This window comes from Ovis canadensis, chromosome 4 (genome assembly GCF_042477335.2).
Source record: "Ovis canadensis isolate MfBH-ARS-UI-01 breed Bighorn chromosome 4, ARS-UI_OviCan_v2, whole genome shotgun sequence".
NCBI classification, from domain to species: Eukaryota; Metazoa; Chordata; class Mammalia; order Artiodactyla; family Bovidae; genus Ovis; species Ovis canadensis.
In genome coordinates, this window is record NC_091248.1 from 123,903,247 (window position 1) to 123,924,116 (window position 20,870).

The window sequence follows — 20,870 nt, forward strand, 5'->3', positions numbered from 1 at the left end:
TTTATAGGTGTTTTGGCAAGTTGTGCTTTTTGCTTCCCTCATAGCTCAGCAGTAAAGAATCTGCCTGCAATGCGGGAGACCTGGGTTTGATCCCTGCATTGGGAAGATCCCCTGGAAAAGGAAGTGGCAACTCACTCCAGTATTCTTGCCTGGAGAATCCTCATGGGCAGAGGAGCCTAGAGGGCTACTGTCCATGGGGTCACAAAGAGTCAGACATGACTGAGCGACTGGGCACAGACAGGCATGGGTGTTTAGCACTAGGAAGCCATAGATGTGGGCTAACTCTTCTTCTCTCTCTTTGGCTTACTTTTTTTCCTTGATCCTCCTCTTTCTTGTCTATAACCATGATTAGCTTTGACATCACAACACTTTAAAGATAAATGATTAGACAATAAAAACATATGTCAATTCTAACAGCCTTCTTCTTCCTTCTTTAAATCCATAATGTTAACAAGAAATGACCATACAGTTTGATATTCAAAGCATATGTATTTTTCTTCATGTCCTATATTCAGTAATTCCTGTCTGAAAGTAAATATTTCATTTTACTTTTCAAAGATATAGCATTTTTCTGGGGATGCTCATTTGAAATTATATTTTCCTTAAACTGTGAGATCATCAAGTAATGGGAGGTTTTTTTTTTAAAGTAACCACTACATAAACTGTGAGTTGGAATTGTCAGAGCTAAAGAACTAAAATGCCATAGAAAGGGTAATTTTTTAATTAATTAATTTTTAACATAAATTTATTTTAATTGGAGGTTAATTACTTTACAATATTGTATTGGTTTTGCCATATATCAACATGTATCCACCACAGAGACACAGATGTATAGAACAGTCTTTTGGACTCTGTGGGAGAGGGAGAGGGTGGGATGATTTGGGAGAATGGCATTGAAACATGTATAATATCATATATGAAACGAGTCGTCAGTCCAGGTTCAATGCATGATACTGGATGCTTGGGGCTGGTGCACTGAGACGACCCAGAGGGATGCTACGGGGAGGGAGGAAGGAGGGGGGTTCAGGATGGGGGAAAAGGTAATTTTTAATTGCGGTTCTGGAAGAATATTTATTCTAGGTTATGTGATTCATACATATTAGACCATAATCAATTGAAAGCTAGTGTCCAGAAAGTGAAGAATGCAGTAAAGATTAAGATCAGATCTTATATTCTAAATATTACTTATTGGTTTAGCAATCTTCCTCTCAGTTTCCTAACCCTGATCATTGATTGCAAAAATGTTTTACACATACATTAAGACCACCTTTTCACAACTTTCCATTAATATTAAAAGAATAAATCATTAACCATGAATTGTTTACTAAACCAATATCTTCAGAAAGCGTAATCTAAATAACACTAGCTGTCACACATTTCTCTGAGACCTTTAAAATAGACTGGAAATTTGAAAGCTACTTTTAGTTTATGCTATTTTCCTCAAACAGGCTTTCTTGCAATTAATATTTGATTATGATGGGAAGTATCTCACTGTGCCTAAGGCCAATTAGCATTGCCAAAGGCCCAGACTCCAGGTGATTTTCTGTACAGCAGAGGCTTTCCTATAAGACTTGACCTCATTCTGTTCATCCTTACTAGAAAATGCATCCCAGACAAAGCCTATACATCCAGGTACTCAATTCTTGGAGTATACCATCAGAGTGGCAAGTGAGACACATTTTTCTGGGGGAATTGACTGATTTCTGGGCACAGTTGTACAACTTGATTTCTGGGAAATTACACTCCAAAGGCCACACCCAGAAATATGCCAATTGTTTCTCTACTTATTGAAAAGTCCTGAATATTTTCATTGTTTCATTCAATAGTCCCTTCAGGTGCATGCGTGTATACTCAGCCGTGCCTGACTCTTTGCAATCCCATGGATTACAGTTACCAACTTTGAGGACAAAGTGTTATCTGCTCACTCAGAGGTACAGCCACAGTATCTAACACAATGCCCACAATCGTAAAAACTCAACAAATATTAAGATATAAATGAATAATAAATATATTGCTTGTGAAGCAATAACTTGTTCAAATTATGGGGTCATGTTAATATAAAATGAGCTCAATAATTTCTGTAGAAGAAGAGAAGAGGACTTGGGTGATGGGAACCAGGGATCATCTATCATTTCATACTCTCTGTTACTTTACTTCCAAAATAATGCCGCTTGACCATCTATTTTCCTCAGCATGTTTTTGTTTTTTTCTTTCTGATAGTTCAGCCTATTTAGTTTTACTCTTCTCAAACTTTGATTGACCTTATATCAAATGGAAGAAACATTTTATTTGATTATATACTGTCTTTATTTGCAAAGATAATGCAATACACATAAGATAGTCTATGTTTACCATATCTAATTGCCTTCTGGTGGAACTATCCTGAATCTACTGTTTGGCTTGTCAATTTTACAGGTTCTTGAAGGCTGACCAGGCCACAGGCTTAGTAGTTCCTACCTTCTCATTAATAGTTTTAATTGAAATCAATAAGAAGCTTCTTAATGTTAATACCTAACAATGCAAAAGATGAACTGATGTGGGAAGGTAGCATTAGAATCTAAAGAATGTGTGATCCTCAAACTATTAAAGTCTTATTTAAGTATAATTATGAATCCCAATGTCCAGATTATGTTAACAGAAATTTGAAACAAAAGTAGTTGCATTACAAAGAATGTGACATTGTTAACTTTCAAACATGGTGAAGTTCACTGAGCATGAATGAAGGCAGATTCTTAGCTCCCTCTGACACGAAACATATAGCACAGTGGTGTTGCAGGGTTACACGTGTGTCATTAAAAAATGTTATGTTTTGTTTGTTTTTACTCCTTGAGAGAAATGCTTTCAAAATGGTCAGAATCCTTTTTGGAAGATAAAAATACCCCCAGGTATGTTATTTTCTATTACAAAACAATTAAGTAGAAATCTACAGCCAGCTCTTTTTGCTCAGTACCCTAAGAAACCGATTCAGTTCAAATCCGCTTGAGATAGATACCTACTGAATAGCATCCATTGAGAGACTGAAATGGCAATATTTTCCATTGTTTTCATTTCTAGTCTTCTATTAAAACACTTGAACACGACTTTGGTGGCATTTAGGGCAACAGCTAAAACAGACATAGCTATTCTATTTAGCTGTTGCTAAAAATAGATTAAAAATTGACTTCTGAAAAGTTGAGCCCCCTCAGGTCTTTTTTTTTTTTTTTTCGTATGATGGGTTTCTTTGGGTTCTTACAAATGATTGACAACAGTTCCCTACTACAGCATCTTTGCAAGTGTTCATTGAAGTCTGACAGTCTGCGGAAATTAAAACAGAAAAGGAGCATTTTATAGTCCATAAGAATGCCTTTCCTGTATCACTTTATAGGAGGCGAGTTTTATAGCATGAAGATACAGTTTCCCATGCTTGTCATCTGTTGTGTGTCTTCATTTCCCAGACTGTACCCAATCTGCAGTTCTTACTAGGACAAAAACATCCCTTCAAATCAATAACAAACAAAGCTCTAATAAAGAATGCTGAATCAGCCCCATTACCACCATACTAATTATGCAGCAAACACACTGTCCTGTTTACAGTGGACCTTTCTGAGACCTAACCATAATATTCAACTCAGAGTAGCCAAGTCTCCATAAAATGTTTATTTATCTTGAAAGGCGAATGCTTATTCATTGCATAACACCCAGAGACATGGTTCCTCCTCTTTTTTTCCTCCCTAAACATCGTTAGATAGTTAGATGACCAATAATTCTTAACAGTGTCAGTAAAGTCAGTGCAAGGATTGGTTCTGCAGAGACATAAGCATCCCAGTACTATTTGTAGACTGGCTGGAAGGAAACTGTAGGGAGGATGGGGTGTGGAGAGGTGTGAGCTGGGGAGAAGAGCCTGAAATTTATTACTGAAATGATATGAGTGTGAGAAGAAAATCTGGGTCTCCCCAGATATTCGCAATTCTCAGTACTTGCAACGCATCCGACACCCTGAAGTAGTTATCCTTACGCCCGCTTGTTTCAGTTTTGTGTTTGGGTCTGTTTGTGTGCGCGTTCGCCCGGATGGAGTTCTCCTGGCCGCAGCGTGGGTTGGGTGTACGCGTGCATATGTACCAGGAGGAATTAATTACATATTGAAAACATCTGCATTAGCAGCGTCTGCAGTCCGCGCTGCTCCTGTCGGGATGCTCGGCTCCGTCCCTTGGTGTTAGGACCACTCGGAAGACCTGCCTGTCGGACGCCTGATTCTGGTTCCCAAGGGGGGACGGAGCTCCCGGAGCCTGTACCATCTCTTGTCTGAAGGGGAGGAGAGGCGGCAGAGAGAAGGCACCCGAGCGCAGGGGTGGCGTTTCCTGCAGCTGGGGGGTGGGGGGGGTAGGCGAGGGGCGCCAGGGTTGGAGCCGGGTTCCGCGATCACCCCGCGAATTCCCAACTTCGGCCCCGCCTCCAGCCCCGGGTGGGGGAGAGGCGCGCGCCCCCCTCCTCGCCCCCGCCCCAGCCGATGGGCCCGGGCCCGTGGGCTCCTTCTCGCGGCTGTTTCCCCGCGAGGCGAGGGCAGGGCAGAAGGGCTGTGAGAGCCCGAGGGGTACGGTAAGGAGGCGGCGGCGGCGGCGGCGAAGGAGGAGCCGGGGAGGGGCCTGGAGCCGCGGCGAGAGAGAGGCGAGGGCTTGCCCCCCGCCCCGCCCGCCGCGCCCCGCTTCCCTGGCGCTGCCGGCGGCGGCGGCGGCGTCTCCAGCCCTCCGGCCGCGGGGAGATGCTGCCCCGCGCCGCGCCGCGCTGAGGCCGTGCGTGCGCCCGCCCGTGGCCGCGGGGCTGCGTGCTCCGTGCGCGCAAACACAGTCCCTCCATGTGAGCTGCCGGGGAGCCCTCCGAGTCCCGCTGCCCAGCGGCCGGCCGGGGAGCGCTCGCCCGCAGTGGCAGCATTAGCACCGAGCCGTCCCCGCGCGCGCGCTCTCCGCATCTCCGGCATCCTCCGTTCTCCTGATTTTCCGCCTCGTCCCCTGGTGATTTTTCTTTTTTTTTTCCCGGAGAAGGAGAGGGCGGGGTAAGAGTCCCCTCCTCTGTTCCTCCCCCCGCCTCCCGCTCCCCCCCACCGCCTCCTTTTTTTTTTTTTTTTTTTTTTCCTTCTCGGTTTGAATTCTTTCCCCCTGACATTGGTTCGCAGAGCAAGAGGCGAGACAACACGCGCGGAGGGAAAAGGCAGGCTGCGATCGCCCTGCTGCTCCGGACTGGAGCCCGGAGCGGGTGAGCGCAGAAGAAGGAGGACGCAGGAGGGTCTTGGCTTTTTCCGTGGTGCCGAAGGACTGCCCATCGCCCTCCGAGAGACTGACGGACGGACGGCGTCTCTCTGCAGCGAGCCTTTGGAGTACCGCGAGCCGGGAGGCGAAGGATGCCCGGGGCTCGGGGAGCCCGCTGCGGGGCAGCGCTGTGGCTCGGGCTGCTCGGCGGCATCTTCTGCAGAGCCTGGACGGCTCCCGCCACGTCCCGTAAGTAGCCCTTCCGCCGCCTCGCTCTGCGCTGGAGCAGTTTCAGTGCCGCATTGATGTTCCACCCGCCCGGGGTACCAACTCCGAGGAGGTGCCTTCGCGGGTCTCGCCCGGCTGATGAGTGTGTGTGTGTGTGTTTGTGTGTGTGTGTGTGTGTGTGTGGTTAGGTTGTCACGCACTTGGCGGCCGCTGCAGCAGGGGGAAACTCCAAACCCCACGCTCCGGGCTGCAGAGAGAGAGAGGGTGGTTGATGCTGGTGATGTTTCTAGAAAGTTGTTTGTGGTCATGGAGATGGGTTGGCGGCCGCTTGGTTAGAGTGATACAGTTGTCGGTGACGGCTCCTTAGGAGTTCTCTCTCCACTTCGTTGTGTTTGTGTAGACGGAGTTCATTGCCTTGGACTTAGGTAGGTCAGGGAAGATGAAAAGTGAAACCGTGGCAAAAATAAGTTTATTTATGGTTTTAACTTTAAATGAGCACGGCTTCGGGAGTGGGAAAGGAGCTTATTTTGAGCAGATTGGGCACCTATGGACTTATGCTTGTCACCCCCACCCCGAGCGCAGTGATCTAGTATTGTAACAGAAATCGCTTTAATTTCCTGGCAGTGGAGTGCAACGCAGTCTGGAACTTGGGACAGGCAATGCAAAATATCTCTAATGCAGTAGTGAACAGATTTCTTGAGGGTTCTCTGAAAAAAAAAAAAAAAAGATGCTCTTCAGTATGTTTATCTCTGTATGTTTTAGCTAGCTTTTTCTGAAAAAGATTGTTCATTTGTTCGTGAGGTTAGAAAGAGTAGACAGCAGTGGAAGATTCCAGCCCATCTTCTGCATTGCTTTAGAAGTGCATATTGTGCGTCTAGAGAGGAAATGCATGAGCGCTCCTTTGGTTCAGAAAGAGTTAAGCACCAGAAAGATTGCCTGTAGGAATCTTAGGATGATATTCATAAGAAATACTTGTTTCTGAAAATGAATGATTTGTTAAAGAATCATCATGGAGATTTTAGATTTTGAAAAATAAGTGTTTTCCATGAAGGAAGAAAAGTTTAGTGTTTTCCAGAATTCATATGTGAGGTATCTCTATCAGATCCTAGGATTCGTTAAAATATCTTCATCCATATGTTAATACTAATGCTCTTATTCCAGTGTGTAAATATTAATAAGAATAAACATTGAAAACTGACTTTATAAGTTGTGCTAAAAAACCTACTAAGTAATAATATCATATGATGATCCAGAATTACTGTTTTGACAAATTTTCCCAAGTACAGAATTTGATTCCCTTTCATTTCAAGATAGAGAAGCCACTAAATGGTAATCTAAGTTTGTAATGAACATGGAAAAAAAGTTTTACAGTTTTTTCACAAAATAGATTAGACATAAAAATGTGATATGTTATTAATATTTAATGCCAGTTTTATAGATTTCAGTATAACTTTTGCAGCTTTAATGCTTGGTATTAATATTTCCATAAATATGTAACTAGCTTCTGAGAAAACTATGCTGATGAAATTTCAGTTTCCATGTCAAGGTCTGGTTACATAGAACTAGTTGCCACTTTTCTCAGAAAATAAGCTCATTATACATGAAATTTATTGTGTTCACGGACTGAAGGCCCTTACAGCCAGACTTTTTCCTGAGTTCTGTACTTCATTTTTCTGTATACTTTAATTATAATGGATCCATCTGAAAAATTTATGTGTCAAGAATGGCTTACATGCAGTCGTTGGGTTACTATTTTTTAAGAACCGAAAAGTTGTCATTTCTGACATACATTCTTAGTTCTTATAACTTAGAATTTAGCTACAGGGAAGAACAGAGACCATTACTTTTAAGATAGGTAATAGTTATGTTCAATTATTCAGGTTTATTTATTTAACTCTTATTCCTCATTTTTGAAAAAAATGTGTAATGGTTTAAATAAAATGATGTTTCCTTTTGTTTGAATCTAAATTGTGGGACCAAACTCAGAGTTGCCCCCATTCTAGAAATGAATTAAACAATAAGAATGATTTCAATTTTACTGATTAGAACGACTCACATACTCAGTACTTTAAATCTATACTTCTACCCTTAATGAAAAGTTTTGTTTATATAATATATGCAGCTCTGAAGAAGTTTGAAATACTAAAAGCACCCAAAGGAGAGAAAAAATGGTTAACTACACGAATCTAAGATAATGAACAACTCAACCAGGAGAGGTCATCACAAGACAAAAAGTAGCCTGAAAAACTAAGAGTAATGTTTTTATTTGGTACCCATTTAAAAAATATGATGACTGTGCTAAAACTTACGGTTCCTAGATAACTTTCTAATATGATGGATGTTTTTGGAAGATACGGTTACTATTTTAAAATTTCATAACAACATCGTTTCAGATATACATTGGCTTCGGGCTTATTTCTTCTTCCTTATTATTGAATTGTATATACGAAGGCTGTTCCTGTTAATACTGTCTTTTTTATAACTAAACTAAAATAAACTTTAAAGAAGCTTATCTCTAGGATTAAGTAGAAATGGATTTTAATTTTTTGGCAGATAGTGGAAATGAGCTGCTGCTGAGCCAATGGAATCGGAGAGCCTTGCTTCTTCTACATGTGTATACACAGGGCACAGATGTAAAGTTTAAGATGAATATTTTACTCGGGGAATTGCATTTATTTGAGCACATTTGAAAGACCCTGACAGTACACTTCTAAATGAGAAGCTTGAGCTAGCATTTAGTGAATTTAGTTTATTCTTAAAGTATACTAAATTTTGACTGAAATAGTGCTTTCTAATAAAAGTTGCTTTGCATTATTTTATATAGCCATTAAACTATAACTTCACTGACTGGAGTATTTGAAAAGTGTGGTTTCAATTGATCAAATACTTTGTAGCAAACATGTTTTTACTTATATAAGCACAAATGTATATAAATATTTATATATGCATATGTTAAAATCCTTTAAATACATTTTATATAATGTGTGTGATATAATATGTATAGAGATACAATATTATTTAATATAGATAATATTATATATTTATTATATCTAAAAAATATATGTGTATTTATATGTTTTCTAACAAGTCTCTCAAGGGGGTTAAGTTTCTTGCACATTTATAGATAGATCTTTTCATGTGCAATTATTTCAAGTAACTAAATAAACAATATTAAAACAGTAATAAATTTGTCTTTTTTCTCTTTAGTTCATATGCCAACCTTAAAATGGTATCTTTTAAATAGTTGAATTAAATGTAAAATATAAAAGTAAACGTGAAAGCAAATACTATTAGTTATACTGAGCTTGAACATAATAACAAATTTGTCTTAATTAAATGAATTTAATTTAAAAAGTGCTTTAGGTCAGTAGAATTCATTGATTGATAAGAGGACATACATTATTTATTTAATCCAAACTAATGAGAGGAAAAATATTATTCACACATTAGAGATAAATATATGATCCTGATTTCATTGTTCAGGAAATTGGGATCTTTCTCTAAATTTTCTCTTTTAATATAGATATTGGAAAAAGTGAGTAAAAAAAGCAGTCCACAGATTCAGTATACTTTTCCATTAACTTTTAAACAAGTATAAACATACATCATCTTTAGACAAATAACACCAAAGTTGTTTGATGTACATCATATATATTTTAAGATCACATTTCTAATATTTTTTATATTCTAATTGGCAGGACATTTCAAGGTCTATAACTTCTTTGAGATTTTAAATCACTTCCCTTAATTATAAATTCTTCCAGAGAAAATCTTAATAAGTCTTTAAAAGTGAACTAGTAAGTCATCTTGTTTGATGTATCCTTTTCATGATTGAAACATGAAAAGAATTTGATGTACTGCCCCTTGACTTGCTTCTCTTTTTTAAATATTTTATTTATTGTAAATGTGGTGAAGAATAATGGGAGATTCTTACTTCAAATCCCATGGGTGATTATTTTAAAAATATTAAACACATAGACAACCACTTCTGCATATTGTCTCTGTAGTGATTGATTTTAATGCAATAAAGAAGCAAATGGGTAATTTCAAAGGTTTCCCATATCTCATTGATTTGAGAAATGTTTTAGTTTATCATTTATCACTGTGTGCTAAGTTAAACAATAGAGTGCATAATAATTTAAGCCTCAAAGTCTACATTAAGGAAATAAAAGGAATGCTATATTTATAATCAGTGTCTGAAGTAGAATGTTTGAGTGTTTCTAGATTTACATGTTATAAGATAAGTAGGTTGTCGAAAACTAAGATATATTTCTATAATCATCTCCTATTTGGTCATGGAAGAAATTATGTGTTTAGTTTTTCCATGTTAATATGTAAGAGTAATGATAAAGTGATCTTTGTACAGGCTTTAGCTTTTCAAATGAGACTGATACAAGAGAATACTTCTCAACAGAATGGTCAGTTAAAACTGCATCTTCCCATCTCCTGGGATCTTTAGAACTTGCCTGTTTTAGTTCTGACCGACGAAAGAGATTGTTGGTGTTTGGAAGTGTCCCTCGCCCCTTTCTCTGTCCTAATGTTTTCTTCTTTGTGGAGAAAACTGCACTTATAACCTTCTTAGCCTCTATCTCTGCTGTTCACTCATCCACTCCAGGTTAGGTGGAGTGACTTAACCTGATAGATGACTTTGGGAGAAGAACCTAGTTTAGCTGAGCCCTTCCACCTTCTTTCTTCCAGGCTTCCTGCAAAAGGTATAGTAGGTTCTACTAAAAGACATGCAAGAGTAGGCTATGCCTCTGCAGTCATTTCTGTGGTAATATGAGTCTTATGATGTTCAGCTCTTCCTATGGGTAGAAGGCCTGTTTAATTTCAGAATTAAGGTTAATGCATCCCACGGTTGCCACATAGTGAAGCACTTTTCTTCCCTATCCGCAATTATTATGTAAAGGGTGATATTTGCTCTCCATCTGCGACTTCTTTTTTAATCAAGAACTCAAAGAGAGAAAGAAGTGATGTTTATTGTCCCCTATCAAGCCCCAACATATTAAAATTGCCAGTAATAAGCTTATTTAATATTGAACTGAATGAACGTGGTTAAAAACCAGTGGTGATTTACGACTTGTTTTTCCTCCTGGAGGATGAGTTGGAGAATTGACTTACTGTAACTGTGGTCTCCAAGCTCCTCTATTCATTCCTTCATTCATATCTGCGTGGTTCTGTTAGTGATATTTATTTTAGAGAGACATTTAAAAGAAAACCATTTGTTTGTCTGGGGTTAACATTACCATTTAAAACACACGTCTTGGTTATAGACTTCAGTAGCTCCACATTCAATCTCATGCTGTCCGTTTAAGCGTCGGGTGAATTTGACGTGACTTGAGTTGGTCGTTACTTCCTATTTGTGTTCCTACTGCACAGCCATGAAGAGTTGGATGATTTGGATCAGTTATTCTACAAAAGAAACAGAAACATTTGGACTTTAAAGACAAAGTTGACTGATTTCCTTGATTGTAAATTTCGAAAAAGAGCTTGTTAAACTCTTACTTAGTTCATTTTTGGGTAGACTATTCATAATAACAGCTTGAAGTAACTGAATTTTTTATAGCACTCCAGATTTTAAAACCTCCCCTGATAGTAGGAAATCTGGAAATAAAGATGTATTCGTTGGCTCTGAGTTTGCTTCTGAAGAGATCACATTTTTGGTATACTATAAAAATGCTGCAGAAATACAGGCAAGCTCCCGAGGGCCGTAGTCAACATTTTCCTTATGATTCACGTTTGTTTGAAATACTCTCGTAAACATACATAGTGATATATTCTTTAATGCTTTTATATTTAGGAAGGAGGTAAAATTAGTTCCTGAGAATATTTTGTGCCAGGAGAAATGATCCCCAAAGATATATAAGGTTCTTCTTCCTGTTTCCAGTTCACCCCTTGTTGGGTGCACAGTCTTACCAATCAGTTTGTATCATAGAAGATGGTGAATCAAGGTTAACCTTCATAAAGTCAGGCTCCCTGACTCTGTCTTTTGTGGTACGTCTACATTGGAAGCAAGTTATAGAAAGTTCAATTAAATTCAGTAAGGATTTGCTCACTTCTATGCATTATATGTCATGTTGAAAAAAGTACATAAAAAGACAAATTTTGCCTTGACTCCTAATTTTCTCCTAGCTACTATAACAGTGTCAACAATTACGATATTGTTTAAAAAGGAATGCACAGGCAAAGTAAATACCTGTGCATTGAATTAACAAAACAACTAATTCTGGAGTGAAATAGCACCATACTTTGCCAAATAATACATTTACATGTAAGACTATTCTTTTAAAATGGAAGGTGTTTATCGTTACTTGTAAATCATGCAGACTCAAACAGTTATTGTGAACTAAGGTAAATTGTATATTGATTAAAATGCATTACTCAGCTCATTTTACTAGGTAGTCAGTCATCTCTTACTTAATGTGAATCGAGTTACTAATCAACCTTATAAAAGCAAATGTTTACTTCCATATCATATACTCAGTAGATGATATACATATTGTGCAAAATATGTGAACAGAAGGACTACATGAAAAAAAAATCAGACTAATTATATAATGTGGCAAAATTTTAGCATATTTTAGGGATAGCATGTGTTTAAAATTTGGTAATTACACATGAATAATTTCATCATTAAATTACTTAATTGCTAATAAATTTAAGCTTGAAATTTATAGAATACATGTGGTATATTTGAAAAATTTTTGATTCAAGAAAAAATATATCTGGAAAATCGAATGTCAGTTTTTCAAATGATTAAATTAATATGTTACTAGTTTAATGATTTTAACGTCAGCTGATCTAAGAACATGTGATCCAGACTTTTTTTTGTCCCTACACAGTCATGGCCACAATAAAACATAAGTTTGATGCCTTCATCAAGATAGTGCTGCTAACCTACTGTGACATTTTTTTCTCAGTGAGTCTGAATATGGCCACAAAATCAAATCCTTCTGGACACAATCTACCAGGCAACCACATAAAATCTCATCAGATTTGATCTATAAAATAAAACTTTATTTTTTACTTATGTAGGTTATCATCACTGGAGGTTTTTCAGCTGACTTTTGTTAATGAGAAACTATACTCATTACTTAAATCACATGATTAATATTCAGTGTTATCACGTGGAAAAAATGCTTTTATGTCTGCTTTATCCAGTAGAAGTTGTAATGGTGGTGATGAAATCTCTAAGAGTACAATTTCATGGTACCTCATGCATGTCTGTAGTATATGTGAGATTTACTCAGGTATCTTAACATAGGCATGTAGGTTTCTCATGGCTTGTTTAAAGCAGATTCTAGTATTGTTGACTATCTGGAGTATGGAAGTAAGAATAACCATTTTATTATGTCAGTTGACAAAGATAATCCTGTCAAAGATACCAGTGTGTCATAATTGGGTATTTACATTGGTTCTACTATCTCCTGCATTGGAAGGCAGATTCTTTACCACTAGCACCACCTGAGCAGCCCCACAAATATAAACAGCCTCCTTCAAATCTTTATATACTGATGTGTTTGTGTGCAATTGATGTCAAAACTGGAATGCTTGTTCAACAAGTATATATCATTTCTCTAATAAGTGTTTCATGATTGAGTTCTAAAAACTCATAACAATGCCTTTTTCAGCCCCAATCAGTTAGTGTTCTTTTCCAGAGCTCTGGGCATCAATAGAGATTATTATGCTTTAAATCTTGTTTCCAGTTGACATGAATACTGATATTTGTTGATTGCATACTTCAGGTCAAGCAGTACTCTCTAGATGTATTACTGTGCTGTGCTTAGTCACTCAGTCATGTCTGAGTCTGAGATCCCAGGGACTGTAGCCCCCCAGGCACCTCTGTCCATGGGGATTCTCCAGCCGAGAATACGAGAGTGAGTTGCCATGCTCTTCTCCAGGGAATCTTCCCAACTCAGGGATCAAAAACAGGTCTCCTGCATTGCAAGTGAATTCTTTACTGTCTGAGCCACCAGGGAAGTATTAACTCATTTAATACAACAGTGCTCCAACTTGCTGATAAGAAAGTGAAGGCAGAGAATTAAAGTAGCTTTCTAGGCCACTTGTATGATCTGTCCACACAGTCTGTGCTCCTTTACGATGGCACCACATTGACTTCCAGTTCTCTCTAACTGAGTTTCAACTTGCATCTAGGCAGTATTTTAAGGATTAATTACCTGCTTATGTAGAGTTATAGGGAAAAAAATACCTGTCATCATAATGTTTCTATGTCAGTGATACCATTGAATGATAATAATGGAAACAGTGTTATTTATATTTTAAACCTCTTCATAATAGACTGATTTTACAATGGAATTCTATCTTGTGAAACTATTTATTTAAAGGTATGGAAAATATTTGTTAAAATGTTTTGTCAGATAGGAAGAAAAGCTATTTAAAACTGGTCTTCAGGAAATTTTGCAGTCTGTATCCGGAACTGCAAATATTATTAACATTACCAAAGGTTAAAAGTTGATACCTCTGTCATCTATAATCAGTGTTTTGAGGGTGAATTTCAAATGATAATTAATCATAAAACTTTCTTTGAGAGTTTTGTCAAGAGGAAAACTTCTTTATCTTTAATGGCTATGGGAAATTATTTGTCTCAAAAATATTTGTCAGTTCTAATGCTTAAATACCTCTCGTACCTATTTCTCTTTGTCCATCCCTGTGACCACAGTTCTAGTTAAGATTTCCAGCATTTCCATCCAGGCATTAATTTAGCAACCTCCTAGTATGTCTCCTTGCTCTTAACCATTCTCCTCTAGGTTATCATTGATACATATGCCAGAAATACTTTCCTCAAACGCAAATCTTGTCATGTGCTCCACTTCTCTGGTTCTTGTCTGTCCCTTTGATGTAAGCTCCCCTAACCCAACATTTGCCCTCCAGAGCCTTGCCATACCACAATCCTTGCAACTTCTTCAATACAACATGCTGCTTCTAATCACATTTCTTTTATCCTTACATTCTGTTCCCTCCTTCTGAAATGCCTTTTCCCATTTTGTATAGGCTGATATTAGAAAAATCTAATACATGGCCCAAACCTCAGAACTTTGGAGCAGATTGGAGGTAACATCACCTCCCTGTGGTGATTTGGTCTAATTGCAGGCAAAATATCAAGAGGATAATAAGCAGTTCCTTTGCTATTTGCACTTACAAGCGGTAGACCAGTGACAGATAATGCAAGTTATCTTCAATTATCTAATGTTAGAGTGAGAAACTATTCAATTTGCTGATACTTGTCATGCAGTGATAAGCACAGATACTTGTTTATCATTATTTATATATGAATATTAATCTGTCATTTCAAGGGATAGAAAGAAACCAAGCTGTGTCAGCTCTACGACATCTCAAACCCTTTTGCTACGTGGCTCTATTTTATAACATTCTCTACACTTCACTTAAGCCGTATGGTTGGTCAGACTCATTAAAAGACAAACATGAATGCCCTTTTCAAAACATGCTGTTTCAAAGAAATACCTGTAATCTGCATGTAAGTTGAAGATAGATGTCAACAAAATAATTATTGTGCCTAACATGCAAACAGTTGACTCATTGGAAAAGACTCTGATGCTGGGAGGGATTGGAGGCAGGAGGAGAAGGGGACGACAGAGGATGAAATGGCTGGATGGCATCACTGACTCGATGGACGTGAGTCTGAGTGAACTCCAGAACACGACTGAGCGACTGAACTGAACTGAACTGAACTGAACAGGTACTTTAAAGAGAGTGCCTAAGTTGTCAAAAAATCTTGTAAATGATAGAGTAGTTGCAGAGAAACTTGATAATTGCATATATTTAGTGTATATTATCCAGCATATTAGTTGATATTGTCAAAGTTGCTGTGGGGATGTTCAGTGAATTTCATTTTGATCTTTAACAGAACAAGAATATTCTTTGATGAATACAAAAAATAATCACTTGTATTCTATGTGTTTACATTTTGAACTAACTCTTCTTGTCCCTACATTTGAAACTATGTACGTGCTGCACCTCATCCTTAAAATATCCTCCAGCCTTGCCTTTTCAAAGTCTGCCATCCAGCTAAACCTGGTTAAAAATTTGTAAGCTTTACAATGATTCTCCAGCACTACCGGCTGATAATACAAGTGACTCCTGTTTAACCTCTGGTCTGCTTGGGCACACCCAACGTTTTGTTCTTAGCTTAATACATATAAGTGTGCCATTGTATCAAAAGAGCTAGACTTCATTATATATCTTTTACCATATATGTACTAGTTGCATTGAATTATCATGTAAAATTAGACAGTTACCTTTATTTTGGAATACTCAAAGCATGCTGCTGCTGCTGCTAAGTTGCTTCAGTCATGTCCGACTCTGTGCGACCCCACAGACGGCAGCCCACCAGGCTCCGCCGTCCCTGGGATTCTCCAGGCAAGAACAATGGAGTGAGTTGCCATTTCCTTCTCCAATGCATGAAAGTGAAAAGTGAAAGTGTAGTTGCTCAGTTGTGTCTGACTCTTCGTGACCCCATGGACTCCAGCCTACCAGGCTCCTCCATCCATGGGATTTTCCAGGCAGGAGTAGTGGAGTGGCTTGCCATTGCCTTCTCCAGGTGCTCAAAAAATTAAAAACTCACAGACTTCACATTTATACAGTTTTGCTTTTATTAAGTTATCCCATATACTAATATGTAATCTACATTTTCATAAATTCATGCCATTAGTTCTAGCTGGGCTTTAAGGTAATAATAGCTTAGTATCTAGTCTATAGTCTATTGCTGTAAAGTATTTGAAGACAGATATCATGAAGTCTGATTAAATTTTAAGTCACTATTTTGTAGATGGCTAATTAACATATCAAAGATTAATATAGCTATTTGGCCACCTCATGCGAAGAGTTGACTCATTGGAAAAACCTCTGATGCTGGGAGGGATTGGGGGCAGGAGGAGAAGGGGACGACAGAGGATGAGATGGTTGGATGGCATCACTGACTCAATGGATGTGAGTCTGAGTGAACTCCGGGAGATGGTGATGGACAGGGAGGCCTGGCGTGCTGCGATTCCTGGGGTTGCAAAGAGTCGGACACAACTGAGCGACTGAACTGAACTGAACTGAAGAGAAAATATTTTGATTTATATTTACTTATAACCCTCAAATGACCTGTAACATTTCTGGGTATATAAACATAAATATAATCTGATTGAATTGATAGTTGATTTCTATATATAAATTATGCAAATAGCTACATTGTAATGACATGTAAAGATTTCTTTTATCAGTTCTACTGATATTTCTATAGCTAAATGTAATCAGTAGTTTAATTTTAATATAATATTAGTTATAATAAAGTTTATCTGTAAGTAATAATTCTTGTCTTATAAAATACTGCCTTAAAATGGACTCATCTGTATGAACAACAATAACAGCAAAATGTAAGAGTATTAAATGTTATTTTAAAGCCTAATTTACATCTTTTATTTTTTTAAACTGAAAGGCAACATAGTCTTAAATTTGAGTTTATTGTCTATTCTTTGCCCAAAGTATATTAGGAAAATATTACTGCAATTCAAGTAGTCTTCATATCATGGAAACATGCTTTAATGTTACATAATTATTGTATACAGTGATCTGAAGCATTTCAGTTTTACAGGAAGTATATCATTATTAAAATGTACCATTACTGTACATTTTTATATGTGAAAAAATTAGAGTAATATATCCAAATTTAAAAGAGATTTCAAATATTGTAGATAAAAATGGCACGTTCTTCTATTAAATTGACATCAATGGAGCTTTTTGTAAGAGGCTTTCAGATCTGTGTGTTCATTTTAAATGTCTATAATTATAGTATTTAGAGCATCTCATTGCTGTGTTTGTTTCTATGTATTGAACTTTCAGATGACAAATGTACTAATGGCGGAGCCAAAGACAAATCGTGCTAGCAGCTGAATTCCTGGCCTGCTGAAGTGGCCTATGACAATGTTTCCTGAGGAATAATTAAAAAATAACTACTCAGAAGCATGCATGAAGATTAGCTTGTTTTGGAAAATTAGCGACCTAGGTTTGGACCTAAAATTATTTCTCATTATTTTATTTGTTATACTCTTAATAATCTTCCATGTAACACATTCAGTTTATAAACTGAATGTTCATAAGCTGAACATGCTAATCGTAGTGGGAAAGATTAATAATAATATAATACCATTTGAGTCAGTGATGCCATCCACCCATCTCATCCTTTGCTGCCACCTCCTCCTCCTGCCTTCACTCTTTCCCAGCATCAGGGTCTTTTCCAGTGAACTGGCTGTTTGCATCAGGTGGCCAAAGTATTGGAGCTTCACTTTCAGCATTAGTCCTTCCAATGACTATTCAGGGTTGATTTCATTTAGGATGAACTAGTTTGATCTCTGTGCTGTCCCAGGGACTCTTGAGAGTCTCCTCCCGCACCATGCTTCCGTAAGTCACAGATGTTATTTGTTTCTTTAACTTTCATTTCAAAATTGTTTTCACTATCCTTTTTTGTAATATTCAACCTTAGAAAGTTACCTTAAATCTCTTTTGTTTACTAGGCATGTTAGAATTTCAATTAAAATTTCTCAGTCACTCCAGAGGCAAGTTCATCAGTGAGTGATTAACCAGATCCTCTCTGTTACAACTTTATAGTTGGAACCTGAAGAATGAGAAGGAACTACATAAGGGAAAAGAAGAGGATAAGTGTTCCAAGCAGAAGAGAGTAACTTTGCAGTCACAACATTGGCCAAGTTTGGACCTCCCTCTCATTGGGATGTAGCTCATGACTTTGGAATAAGTCTTTTGTAAAACAGATGAGAAAAAAATAAAGTTTTGCAAGAGTAAATAACAGTGCCTGATAGTTTATCAACAAATAAGGGAAAATACATTTTTGCTGGATAAAATATGGAGAATATGCATGTATTAGCTTTAGTAAGAGAATAATGTTTTACCAGTGTTGTTAAAAATAAGCATTAAGAAACCTTACAATCTATGAATGAACTTGACTATCAGCCAAGTCAATTAACTTATGACAACCAAGAATATAAGTGGGGAAATTATAGTCTCATCAATAAATGGTGTTTGGAAAACTGGACAGCCATATGCAGAAGAGTGAAACTGGGCCACTATGTTAACACCATACACAAAAATCAGCTCCAAATGAGTTAAAGACTTGAATGTGCCACCTGACTCTATAAAAATCCTGGAAGAAAGTGTAAGTGATAAGCTCCTTGACTTTGGTCTTGGTGATGAATTTTTAGATCTGACACCAAAAGCAAAGTAAGAAAGTAGGATGACATCAGCCTAAAAAGATTAAATAGCCAAGGAGCCCATCAACAAAGTGAAAAGGCAGCCTTCAGAATGGAAGAAAATATTTGAAAATCCTGTGCAGTATTTCCTCTTTATCTGCGGGTTCTCTTTCCAAGGTTTCACTTAACTGAGGTCAGCTGCAGTCTGAAAATATTAAATGGAAAATTCCAAAATAAGCAAGTGGTAAGTTTAAAATAGTGCACCATTCTGAGTAGCTTGATAATCTTCCATGCCTTCCGGCTCTGTCCCACCCAGGACATGACTCATTCCATTGTCCCTCCTGCCCCTTAAATAGTTAGTAGCCAACCTTGCTATCAGATTGACTGTCCCGGATTTGGTTTGCAGCACTGATTGTGGAAGTGCTTGTGTTCAACTTACTGAGGTTGCTAAGACTTACAGTAAGAACAAGTCGTCTATATGTACAGAATTGTACAGAAGGAAAAAGAAATACACGCTTGTTTTTGTGCTGGACCTCAAATTGCAAAAGTTACGGGCCCTCTGTTACAGTATATTGTTATAATTGTCGATTATTAGTTACTGTGAATCTCTTACTATGCCTGATTTATAAATTAAAGCTTCCCTATATTACATATATATAGGGAAAAAACATAGTATGTATAGGGTTGGTACTATCTATGGTTTGAGGCATCCACCTGAAATCTTAGAATGTATTCCCTGCAGATTAGTGGGGGCTACTGTTTTCAGTAAGGGGTTAATATCCAAATATATAAAGAACTTATGCAGCTCAAGAGCAAAAAAAAAAAAAAATCATCTAATTAAGACTGGACAGAGGATCTGAATATTTTCCTGAAGAAAACAGAGAGCTGGAAAGCACATGAAAAGATGCCCAGCAACAGTAACCATCAGGGAACTGCAAATCAAGAGGACAATGACGCTATCCCCTCACATATTAGGGGATGTGAGGCTGAATTACCAAAAATATGAGAACTAACCTGTGGGTGAGGAAGCAAAGAAAAGAGAACCTTTGTGCACTGTTGGTAGGAGAGGAAATCTGTGCATTTACTATGGAAGACGTTAGGGGCGTTCTTCAAATAATTAAACATTGAATTACTCTATGATTTAGAAATTTTAGTTCTGGATATTTACCTAAAGAAAATGAAAAGACTAACTTGAAAAGACATATGCCCTGCACTGTTATTTATAATAGCCAAGATATGGAATCAACCAGTGTTCACTGAAAGGAGAGTGGATAAAGAAGATATATTAATATATCACATATATAGTAGAACATTACTTAGCCATAAAAATACTGAAATCTTGCCTTTTTGCCACACAGTGTAGGACCTAACGGATATTATGCTAAGTGTGATAAGTCAGAGAAAGAGAAATACCATATGATCTCACTTATATGTGAAACCTAAAAATCAATATATTAATAAATCAAGCACATGGTTACAGAAACCAGACTGGTGGTGGCCAGAGGTGGGGAGTTGAGAGCATAGGCAGAATGGTGAGGTAGATTGAAAGGTAAACACTTCCAGTTATAGAATAAACAAATCATGGGGATGTGATGTACATGGTGACCCTAGTTAACAGCACTGTATTACATGTTTGAAAGTTGCTAAGAGGGTAAATTTTAAAAATACTCATCCAAGGAAAACTATTGTAACTCTGGTGATGAAGGTTAAGTAGATTTGTTGTGGTAGGCATTTCACAATATTTACAAATATCTAACCATTTTGTTGTACACATGAAACTCATACAGTGTTACGTGTCAATTATACCTTTTTTTTCTTTTAAAGAAAGAGAACATCTTGCACTCTATGAATGAGCTACGCTATCATCCAGGTTGGGTGTCTGGAATAAGAAGCATATATATTACTACACATAGACTATTACATAAATTACTTTTACTGCATAGAGAATATTCTGCATAGATTTGGGTGTAGGGTGGGTGGGGATAATGTGTTTCTTCATTGTCATTTAAAAATTTATGCCATTTTCTAAATTTTTTGGAAAACTTGATCTGTTTCTGTTTTGCTTTGCTTTTTTAAATAGTTTTTAGCTGATTATATGAATGAAAAATAGTTGAAATCTATTTTGGTTTTAATCTGAAGCAGTAAATTTGGCTAGGTGAACTTCACTTAAGTAAACAAAAATCCGAATAATCTA

At 37.6% G+C, this 20,870-nt stretch overlaps 1 protein-coding gene across 1 annotated transcript in view; it reads left to right on the forward strand.

The window, feature by feature from the left end:
* The first annotated feature begins 4,345 nt into the window (after positions 1-4,345).
* Positions 4,346-20,870, forward strand: part of CNTNAP2 (contactin associated protein 2) — a 2,336,063-nt gene continuing 2,319,538 nt past the window's right edge. Inside the window, exons 1-2 of the mRNA XM_069588655.1 lie at positions 4,346-5,029; positions 5,150-5,471. Of these exons, the coding sequence (XP_069444756.1) occupies positions 5,375-5,471 (97 nt within the window). The 5' untranslated portion in view covers positions 4,346-5,029; positions 5,150-5,374. The remainder of the gene's footprint in view (positions 5,030-5,149; positions 5,472-20,870) is intronic.